Raw genomic sequence first — 11,862 nt, forward strand, 5'->3', positions numbered from 1 at the left:
AAATACACTGTGGTTCCTTTGGACACTAATATTAGAGGGGGCTGTACATCTGCTATTTTAGCAGTACTGTTACTTGAGCTCAGGGGGAATTACTCATCTCCTTTCACAGAACAGGAGTTGCACCCACAAGTTAGTTCAGAAGTGAAAGTTGATCCTGGCAGCTCAAACTATGATATATTTTGAGAAATGTACCTCTGGTGGAATAGTTAAAAGCTGCATGTTGCATACATCTCCCCATTAAAACAAGGGTATGTTAGCCAAATGAGTAACCTTAACTGTGTAAGAAGCTGAGAAAAACTTTCTCTGCTTTCCCAAAGTCTGTAAGAGTTTTCTTGCAGTCTTGCTGCAAGAAAAGTCCTCTAGCTCCTTTTGGAAACAGTTTGAGTAGTGAGTTAATAGCTGAATCCACAGCATGGAATAGCACAGGTTTCTGATTTAAATAAATACTAAGAATGGGCTAATTCTTTGGCCTAAACCTCAGCTTAGATCAAGGTTCTTTTGGGAAAGGATGGCCTGAGCTAACACTAGACATGCCTGTTGCAAAAGTGTTCAAGCCAACTTCACTTAGCTCCTTGCCCTAAATTGGGTCTGAATTACACAGACCTGCAGCAATAAGAGTTGGTGCGTAAACATCCCTTACAACTGGACAATTACAGGACCATGGAGGTACAGTTCAAAAAACAGCACAAAAAAAGACACAACCTTGGACTTAATCCCTTGTAAACAGAAGAGAAACAAATTGAAAGAACTGTCCCCCTTAAACCATCAATGATCAAGTTGCCAATAATTCAAACCTGGAGTTACTTGCAATGTCCGTGTCTGCGACTGGAGGCTGTAGCAGTGTCCCATGGGCTGGCATTTCAACAGCTCTGGCACTGCTCTCCATGCGCTGACATGCCACCTCTTCCTGGTGTTAACCCACAGCTCTGCCCAGGCTGCGCTTTCCAGAGTCTCTTCTCACTCCCTCTGGGGTCACACGGCCCCATTTTCTTGTCTGGGTTTTTGTACAGATGCCCGGGAAGTGTTGAGTGATGGGGCCAATGTGCAGAGGAACCCAGCCAGCAGGGTGAGGCCCAAGCCCCCCCAGGCACAGAACATGGACCAGCCATAGCCATGACTGATGTCCTCTGGCAGCCCATAGACGTAGCGAGGATAGCGGGATAACTCAAAATTGATCCCAGCTACGCATGTGCAGAGTGAGATGATACAGCAAGTACCTGCAGGAGAAAAGCAAGAGGGTTCTACACTGCCCTCAGACAGGTTAATTATGCTCTGGTTTTTTCCCTTGATATTTTCAAAGTCATGAATTTTCAAAATCAAGAATTACCCTTGGGGTTTTTTCTGCAGTCCTACCAGCCACTCTCCTGATAAGGCAGAGAAAAAAAAAAAAGGGAAAATATGTAGGACTACGGCGTACCTCACTTCACAAATAACCAATATTGCCTTAGCTCCTTTCATTGCAATTTTGAACTCAGTCATAGTTCATCATGCTTTGATTCTCCTGACACTATTTCCAGTGACTAATGTACTTGGGCAGTTTCTTCTATGAAAGGTAATTAGCTCACTGAATCCCAGGGCTGCAAAGCACAGCACTGCTTGGTTTCCACTAGGAACACCCAGACTTCTGCCAGCTGTACCCTAGGCCCATAGAGAGTGCCCAGGTTTTTGTTATCCGCTACAAATTCACTAAACACCTATACAGAGGAGAAAAAGCCTAAGAAGGCACAAGGCGCTCTAATATGTTTAATATACACTAGTATACAAGACTCCAGGTCTATACTGCCCATTTTTGAGTTGAAAAATCAACGTTCAGAAAAACATTTCATTATACAGAAAATCTTCTCCCATCCAGGACAAACAGATGTAACAGCCCTGGCAAGCACTGAACTCACATCCTTATCACTGGGCCAGTGTTCTCCCAGGCTTGGCTGGGTTTGGACTTCATCACTACATGAAGATCTAAGCATCTTTGAGTACCAGAAAGGTGCTCTACATTAACTTATGTTTGTTTATTATGATTCCTAGGGAAAACTGAGCTGAGCTGTCTGACAGGAGCCACAGGCTGCACACTTGGAGCAAGCCAGAGGAGTGTGCTCATTGTGCACATGCTCCCCATGGCTACACACCAGCTCTCTAGAGCAGAAGGCTCACACACATACAGTGGGGTCTACTGAGAAACATGCAAATACCCATGCAAGCACAGGTCCTGCAGTGGTAACTGCACTGTGCTGAGAGTTTGCTGCACTGAGTAACTGCTTTGTGTGGCTGCTGACATTACTTTTACAAGGCAGTAATACGGAATGTGGTGATTTGAGGAGCAGAAGTGAAAGGCTCTCACCTCCCATTAGGAAGAGCAGCCCAGCCACGTACTGCATGAGCTCCTGCTGTTTGCAGCAGCCCAGCACACCAATGATCCACCCAAACAGGATGATGGAGACTGCCATGCCAATGAAGCCAGCTGTCATCCTCCGCAGATCTGAAGAAAGAAAAAGGAGAAAAGCAAGACAAAAACATGAAGGTGGCAGCACTTAGGGAGAACAGTCCAGACAGATGTGGATATACTGGTTCTAAAGTTTATACTTCAACCATGGACTTCTCCTCCTGTAGCTTCTTTGAGGTAGGTAGTTTTCCCATTACACTGAAACCAAAGGAATCCATATAATTGACTCCATTGTGCTCGGCACTGTGCAACTGCACAGCCTTTCTGTCCTGATCAAGAGGAGTACCAGCCAAATACTCCCCAGCATGACAGAAGGGGTGCATCATGAACTCATGTTAGTACTGCAAGGGGTTTTTTTTCTTTTATTTGGTGTGGTGTCTTTCTTTGGGATAGAGTTTGTATGGAGAGTGTCTGCTGAAAATAGAAGCAAGAAGCAAGAGAGGACACTGAAGAGGACTAAAGGATTAGTGCATGAGAGGCAAAAATGTCAAGTGAAAAGAGGAATAGTGAGACAACAGAAGCAGACAGCAGATCAATACAGTATTATGGGAACAACTCCAGTAACAAGCCCTAAAAAAAAAGCTTGGGCTTGGGTACCAGTGACATGAACAGCACTTTGTTATCCCCAGTAAAATTGCTGTTCTTGTCTCCTAGCTCAGTCTCCAGCTGAACTAGGATTTCCTTGGCACTGACTCTCACATGACAGGGGCTATGTTGAATCCAAATCTCATGTCTCCTTCCAATTATACAGTTAGCTGCTTGTATTTCCTCACTAATCAATCTGTATCTATGCTTAGAGCCCAGTGCCATGCTTAGACGAGTGATTCCGAGCCCTCAGCCAGCATTGCATTAAGGCATTAAGTAATCCAAACATCCTTGTGCCCTGCTCTGGGCTACTTACGGAGCGCGTGCCACTCATCCTGGCGGATGGTGTTGGTGATGTTGATGGGTAAGTTGCGAGGCAGAGAGCTGGAGGTGTAATGGTACTTCACAGCAGTGCAGCGCTGAATAACTCCTGTAAAGAGACAGCAGTGTGAAACACCATGAAACCCCCGTGCCTTGCACTTGCTGCTGAGTTGGCTGGCCTGGCAGAGCTCGCACAGGGGAAGCCTCAGTTCAGCAACAGAGCAAATGTAACCAAAAAAGAGCTGTTTACTTCAAAGGATTTGGGATTAGGAGGGGAGAGAACCTACAAAGGAACACCGGCAAAGCAGGAGCCAGGTGCTGACCCTCCAAGAAGCAACAGCTGAAGTTAAATAGTAATGACAGTCACCAAGAACATGTCCAGAAGCTTTCTAGAGGAACTGCTACGATCTCTTTGGGATGTCTAAGGAGACAAGAACATTGCCAAGTACCAACAGGACCACTTCATCTCTGAGAAGACAGAGTTGAAACACTGAAAATTTTGAATGAATGCTGGGAAGTGAACTGCATAGGAGAATATTTTGAATTCACTCCAATAGTCATTGGCTCTTTGCTTTACTTTCAGTGAACAATAGTACCCAGGTAGGCTTGTTTCCATTATAGCTGAAAGAAAAGTGCACCTCAGATGTAAATGCGAACTTACAAGCACGCTCTTCTTGAAAGGGATTTTTCATTTAGAAAATGGGGGAGAATAAACATGGATGGTGGGGTAGAAGAGAGCAACCAGAAAGGTAAAAGAGCTAAATAGTACAAAAAGTTCCTCTTAAACAATGACTACAGGGTCATTACTGCTATTTGAACATTGGAGCAGAAGAACCATTCAGAAACAATCAACTGGCCAATGAGCTAATTAAGCTGGTGAACAAACAGACACCAGAAAACCCAGGAGAAGAACTGAGCTTTGTGTGGCTCCCACAGCAATGAGAAGCATGATTTTGTTCTCTAACAATGTTCTCTGGCACTGTACTGACCTGGTTCCTGCAAGGACCTGCAGAGAGGGAGCCCCCATTTCACAAGATTATAAATTGCATACGAGAGGTCCAGGCAATTCCAGCCATCAGGCCAGGGAGGGGAAGGTGATCTGAATTTCCTCCCAATTCAAGTGGCTCCCATTCTCAGCTGTGCTTCCCACCACCCTCTTCCCTTGCTGTGGCTCCCTGCTGCTCCCCCAGCACCACAGAGCACTTCCAGCTGTACACCATACACAGAGTTGCTGCCCTTCACCTGCAGCCAGTGGCCCTCTGTGCTGAGCAGTGCTCCCTCCTTGCAGTTTGCTGTAGAGCCACCTGAGCCAATGATCAGCAAGACAACCTAGTGACAGAGGGTGCCAGTTCATTTGCAAAGGCTGCTGAGTTAAGTTAGGCCATATACAGCACATCACAGTATCTAATCAAATTTCCTGTAACTGCTAACTGAACTCAATTTCAATGTTGACACGACTTGCATGTGTAGTTGAGAAATACATATATAGAACAAACTAATGACATCAGATTTCAGATTATAATGCACTGGATTCATTAAAAGTATGATCTATGCCCTTACACTTCCTGATCATAAAAGTAGTACATATGAAGCAGTATTTTAAACAAGAGCAAGGATTACTATTTTTATAGCTCATTAAAGAAAAAGCAAAGACTAGAGATGTATATCCCTTACGATCAAAGTTATGGACTTCTCAGCTAAGATGTCACTGAGAAAAATATTTGCTCTTTATTATTCCAAGTGTTTAACACGTAAACTAAAACTAAAACCTCTCCACCTTCTCATACAAATCTGGTTATTTAGAAATTCTTGGATATCAATTCCTTCTGCCTCTGGTTTAAAAACTGTTCTCCTAATCCTTTCTTTCCCAGAATTCAAAGTGCTAATTTTATATAGGTAGCACATACTATTACATTAAAACAGCAAGTTTGCAAAAAAAACCCAAAAACCTCAGGAGTGCACAGATTTCACGGCTTTTGCTCAGTGCTGACTGCTAATCCACAGGCTTGGTGACAGCCTTTGATTACACCAGCACAAGCCATTTTTCCAACAAGATTCCATTTTCCCGAGAGCACAGGCTGGACCCACTCTGGGTGTGAGCTACTAAAGGCAGAACAAGGGAGGCCTCTCTCTGTAGATGTGCTAGAACAGCTGAAATAGGCAGGCAAGAGAGTAAGGGGATCAGGGAAGCAGTGAGGGTGATCTCTCAGCTGAGTATCTACCCACTTTCACCCAGAAAATTGTAACACGCAGCCAGTCAACCTTCAGTAGCTAGATTTTGCATTTGCCATCACTAGTTCATGTTTCCCATTTTTTGAGTGAATCTCTAGGTCTCACGTGCAGAAATGCCATGCAAATATGATGCAAATATGGCCAGGTACTCCACAGGACTGCATTTTAAGTCATGTAACACCTTGTTCTCTAAGTACTCAAGAAAAAAAAGTAATAATCAAAATCAGGCTTGCAGTCCCAAAGTTATTGTGAAGTAAAAAGTATTTCAAAGGTACTCCAGTAAGTCCCTGGACCTGAGCCTTACATACCTGAAATTACAGTCTATAAAATAGGGACAGCATCCTGCCCTCCATTTCAGAAACCTGCTAGCAAAGTGATTTCCCTTTTGTTTACAACACACTCGGACAAGCACCATAAGAAAGCCTGCAAAAATCAAAACCTTTGCCTTCAGACAAGGGCTTGAATAGAACAGTCATGTGGTGAACAAGTGAGCATTGTCTGTTTTGGCACATGAGTATATTGGGAATACAGGACAGAAGGAGGCAGGTGCACAGGTCATTAGCTTACCATAAAGCACACATCCAAGAAAAAGGTTAGATGGACAGCCTGATCCCAGCATTTCTAAGGGCCTTAAAAGAACACTGTGAGAGTCAAACTGCATGTACAATTTTCTTGATTAAAAATAAACATGAACTGCAGTGAACTGCATCCAGCAGTGTCACACTGACACTTTCATGGCCCAGCTACATGCCTGTGCCTTCTCACAGCCAACATTGTTTCTAACACCTTGTCTTCAATGTGGTTTTTTTTACCCCTCAGTACTGCAACTGCAGACAGGTTCTCCTTGGAACTCGCATAACCCTTGGAAGAGTACATGTGAGTGTCCCTGGACGAGTCCTTTCTCCTGACTGAATATGAAGGACGGGAAAGGTCAGAGAATTCTTGCTAGAATAGCCAGATAGCGAGGCAGAGCACAGGCCCCTTGTTGCTAAGCTGCTAGAAACATGGAAACACCAACCCTGCTGTGATACATTCAGTTTGTAATCCTGGATTTAGCACACCCTGACTTTCAGATTAGTTTTTGTCTCCAACTTTGAAACATGCAGGTTTTCTCTACAAAATGTGCCGGAGGTTTATGAAGAAATGTAGGGCTTTATTTTCAGTTCTTCTCCGTGGCCCAGAATCAGAGCAGTTTGACTCTCACTCAGCTGGGAGACCCACTCCTGCCCATGAACAGCCATGGCCAGTTAACAATTAACTACCAGGTGAGGCCTGACCATCCTCTCCCCTCCTTCATGCCCCAGGACCAAGTGTCTATTGAAGCTCCCTGGCATTTTCCTACCATTTCTGCCCAGGACTGTGAGGAGCATCACAGCCACGTGTTCACTCTGTCCACATCGTCACCCAAGGACCACAGATCAAATAAATCAACCTTCCTTCAAATACCACAAGAACTCTTACAGATCACACTGACAGATCATACTTACCAAGGGCCATAACCAAACAGATCAAGTTTATTAAACATGCCACTGTAATAGATCCTCTACAGACCTCACAGTCGATCCTGTAACTCTTCCAATTTATCATCAGTCGGAAAGAATGGGAAGTACAGACACCAGGACTGAGCAGTTTTCTCTCAAGGGCCTCACTACTGCCTCAAACTGTTGTGTTCCTCTGCTTAAGCAGAGGAGGGGAGAGAGTGGCTCTCCTCACTTTCTCAGCTACATCGTGGTACCAGGGAGCCTTTTCTGCCCAGTATATACGAGATGTACCTGTCCCATCCCAGAGACTTTTCAGAGCAAGCCTGAAAAGCAATAAAATCCCTGGTTTATCAACAGTGAAGAACCTTTTATTTTTTAATTCCTTCCATTTAGGGATGTTAAAGCTCATGTTGTTCAATGAGCCCACCAAGTTATCCAAAGAAGCCTATTAGAATGGGCCTTTCCCAATTAATAATTTTCTACTGTCACCATTTTGCAAGCAACATTTTTTTACTCTATTAATAGGTAGAGAAGATCCCTAAACAAGATATAATAAATCCCTGCAGGACCTTACTACTTAAGAATACTCCATGCAGATGGTTTTTGTTGTAGCATCAGTTATTGAATGTGGAATCCACATAGCACAGGCTCTACAAGATGACATGTAGTGCTCATGTTCTTACACTCAGAGAACCCCTCCTTATATATGCACAGAGATCTTCTCTGTTTCTCCACCAAATGGTTCAGTTCTTTGGCTTCTGTCTCTTACTGATTGCTAATCTCCATTTTCCCCATGTGGTTTTGTACATTATTTCTTCTTTTGCCTTTTAATTGTATTTTTTTAAATGAAACTGTGTATTTTTTCACAGTTCCAAAATAGTGATTTTGCATTTTAAGAAAAATCCCACATATCATTTCCATCTTACATTTAAACATTTCCCACTTCTCAGTTTTGCACTACATTTTCGTTTTTTCCTTTTAAATATATGACGTGAATATATTTTGCTTTTTTTAATATCCTAGATATAGAAATGGATGTTTGTACATGCATCATTAGCTACAACGCTCAAGTATGAAAGTTTCCATGAAACTGCTTTGTATTAATAGCAGTAGATAAATACAGAACTAGAAATCCATTGAATTATCTAAATGGATAAGCATATTTATGCACTTAAGTAATTTATTCAGAATTCGAGAGACACAGAAAGGAAAAAAATCTTATTCCAGAGAGACTAGAAGAAATGGAGACTATAAACCCAAACCAAAATTACCACAGAACTGTGAAAAAAAAATTTACTCCTCTGTCACTAAAACCCTATAAAAATATCTAGATTAAGGAATACTAGGAATAAAGAAAGGCCTCATACATCACCAAAGAGATAGCTGAAAACTTAATGCAAATTGAGAAGGAAGTAGGACTTTCAGCAGTGCACAGTAGTGATCTTCAGGTCACACCAGGGAAAAAAAATACCTGCTTTTCCTTTTCAGAAGCCCCAGATCTGGTACCATGCTTGAGAGAACAGCTCAGATGCAGCCACACCTGACCATCAGTCAGAAAAGGCTGCTTAATCACAGTTGTCAGAGAAAAGACAGACACAGTGGGAATGAGGAAAGGCTGCTAGTAAAGCAGGTCAGGAGAAGGGATAAGAGAGTCATATCTATTTAAGGATCTGATTCTACAAGAACTATTATTAATAATTTCCCTCCATAAGATGACACATAAATCTTTACAGTAGCAACTGCAGACCTAATAGGCAAAGAATATAAGGGGAGCAAGGCTTTTTGTAGGGAAAGGCAAGGTCTTTTATTAGAACAGCTGGGGGAAAAAAGGAAATGAAGTAGACAAAACATTTTGGATTTAGAGTCCTTCCAGTTTTACACATCAAACACTGAGGAAGACCATTCCCCACCTTCTAGCCTCTCTATGTGACTGTTGTAGCGTTGGGAAAATACCTCAGAAAGAGAAGTATTGAGGACCAAACTAGTATTCTTCCCATTCCTTCCCCCCATCTTAGCTAATCTTAATGGGAGCTGAAAGCATTTTGCTTGATGTGAAGCAAAAAAATAGATAAGTATTTTACATGAGAGCCACAATTAATAGAAAAAAATTAATGAGTTCCCTTTCAGTGAAAGGAGTTCAGCATGGAAATAAAAATGAAATCGCATAAAATGGATCCTAGGAGAATAAATAGAGAAAGAAGCTAAGCACACAGCACTAGAGTTTCTAGAGGTAAGAGTCACTGCTGTGCATTGGAAAGAAGGGACAAAGACGAGCTGAGATTCACAGTGCCAGTCTATCCAGCCTCTGCTGTGCAGGACTGGCGTCACAGTTGGAAGCCAAGCTGAAGAACTGCTCTTGCTTTCTTAAGATAGCATTTCCATTTTGTGCCTCAATGGAAGCACTTTTCCCAACTCCTACTCTCTCTGTGCTAATATGTACCTGCTGGAACAGTAAGTCCTGTTATTTATCATTAACCATACATAACCCGTTGACTTCATGGGTCAGCCCACTACATTATTCGTACCATCAAATGCAGGACTTTTATTCACACTTCACGGCCTGCTTGGCTTTGTACCATGTGCCACAATAGTAGAAGATCCATAGCTTTCTCTCCCGTCACCCCGAGGGCCCTGAGTGACATCTGCCATCTGAAAGCCTGGCAATCTACTGCAGCAATGAGAATTCCCTCATGCTAGAACGGGAACAACAGGTCCCTTTCACCTTGCTGCAAAAATCACAGCGCTATAAACAACACTGCACATTTCTCAGCACTCAATTAGAAGAAAGTGCCAGGGTTAGGAGGATGCCCACCGAGAGTCAGGCCCTGCACTGGGCCCCCGAAGGGGCTCTCCGAGGACGTGGTCCCACCCAGCACTGCAGCATTTTTAGTAGAGAGGGAGGAGCACAAGACCCCGGGATGGGGTCAGGGCCGCGCTCGCCCCCTCCCGCCCGCCAGGGACACCGGGAGCCACGCGTCCGTCGGGGCTCCATCCGCGCCCGCCCGCCGGCCCGGTCTCGCCCCGGCAGCGGCGGCCGCCAGCCCGCCCGCAGCCCCGGCACCCCGGCGGGACCGCGCCGACACCGCGCTGACACCGCGCTCAGCACCACGGACAGCGGCGGGGCCGCCACCGCCCCCCGCCCCCGCACCTTTCCGGATGAGCTCCTCGCTGTCCGGCTCGTAGCCCGCACGGTGGCAGCGCCTCCAGAGCCCCGAGACTGTGGAATTGAAGCGGCGGCCGCAGTGCGAGTCCAGCGCGGCGGAAGCGGCGGCGGCGGCCGGGGCGGGGGCCGGGGGTCGCCCGGGCAGGAGCGCCCGCGGGGGTCGGGCGCGGAGCGGCAGGTGCGAGCTGGGCGCCGACATGGAGCCGGGCGGGTCGCTGCGCTTGTGGCCGAAGCCGCGGCAGCGCTCGCGGTGCCGCCGCGCGTCCGTCTCGTACCAGGAGTCGGTGCCGATGGCCACGGCCAGGAGGGCGAGGGCGGCGGCGGCCAGGAGCAGCCCGGTGCCGCTCAGCGCCTGAGCCGCGGCCGCCATCTTACCGCGCCGGGGGCGGCAGGGGCGGGCGCTTCCCTGCAGCCCGGCTGGGGCCGCCGCCCGCGGCACCGCCCCCGGAAGGGACACGGGGCCCGCGCCCCCCGCGCCGCGGCACCGCGCCGGGCTCGGTCCCGTACCGCGGCAGTCCCCGGGCACGGCCTCACGGGGGTCGCGGGACCCCCGCCGCAGCGCCCGGCCCCTGCTCCGGGGACCGAGCCCCCCCCCTTGGCAGAGTCCGTGTCCGAGGCGGCGCGGGGGTGGCCGCGCACAGCTGCCAGGGGTTGGGGGACCGGAGGAAGGGGTGAGCGGACCCTCTGAGCCTTTCCGCGGCCTCCTCTGGCATGGCAATCGCCCGTCCCGCTGGCCTGCCCAGGGCAGAAGGGCAGAGACCAGCCCTACTCAGGCCGCGGGAGCCAGGAGTTTTTCAAATGTACACGAAATACAAACACAACCCGCAACCTCAGTTGTTGGCATTTGGATTATGACTTCTCCTCAACCCTTCATTATCAGTTAATGGAAAATAAGGCCTGAAAAAGCTGAAAAATGTCAATCTATTTTATGCAATGAGAAGCAGATTAAATCCAAGCCATTAGTTAAATGCAGCATTTATAGGGGCACAAAATCCGTTCTGATCCCGCTTGTTGTATAGGACTTGTTACTCCAGCTGCAGCACCATCAGTCAGTCCCCAAAGCCAGTTCTTAGGGCATTGTGTCATCAGTTCTGGCCTCCAGATAAAATGACCTAGTGCTATGCTATACCTAAACTACTAATTTGATGTCCAGTTTTGAAATCCTTAGGTTTAGGAGGGATTTTTTGTTAAAAGTAGTTTTAATTGTTTCCCAGGAGCAAATGTTCAACTGTAGGAGATTCCAATCCTTTCACCCCCACCACTACCTCTCCCCTTGTCACTTCTTGGTCTCTCGGCCACACTGAGCACAACCTGAACACCCTCCCCAGCACTTCTCCTAGCAACACTGCCCAGAACAGAATACTGCTTATCTCCCCTGAGCCCTCTGCCTGGTGGAAACATGCAGCAGCCACAGCTAAAGCTTGTTTTAACCACATTTCTGCATGATCCTCTTCTGCAGTTTGCACTGGACAGATGGGATTACCATCCATGCAGCTGCACATTAGTGCCTTCAAGGCAGACAAATTGAAAGGGCTGCTGTCAAAAGAATTTTCTTACACAGACCAGCTAAATTAAGTCTTCCACTTATTTTTCATTCCAGCAAGAATGAAAAATAATTTTCAAATACAATTACTGCTCTA

At 46.3% G+C, this 11,862-nt stretch overlaps 1 protein-coding gene across 1 annotated transcript; it reads right to left on the reverse strand.

Moving 5' to 3' along the window:
• Positions 1-972: 972 nt before the first annotated feature.
• On the reverse strand, positions 973-10,592 carry LOC309574463 (transmembrane protein 178B-like; the record flags this gene model as incomplete). The annotated part of the gene is made up of 4 exons (XM_082284160.1): positions 973-1,217; positions 2,339-2,476; positions 3,342-3,455; positions 10,208-10,592. The coding sequence occupies 4 exons, from the start codon at positions 10,590-10,592 to the stop codon at positions 973-975; spliced, it is 882 nt and encodes a 293-aa protein (XP_082140286.1).
• Between the last annotated feature and the right edge of the window lie 1,270 nt (positions 10,593-11,862).

Source organism: Coloeus monedula, assembly GCF_965178545.1.
Source record: "Coloeus monedula genome assembly, chromosome: 6".
NCBI classification, from domain to species: Eukaryota; Metazoa; Chordata; class Aves; order Passeriformes; family Corvidae; genus Coloeus; species Coloeus monedula.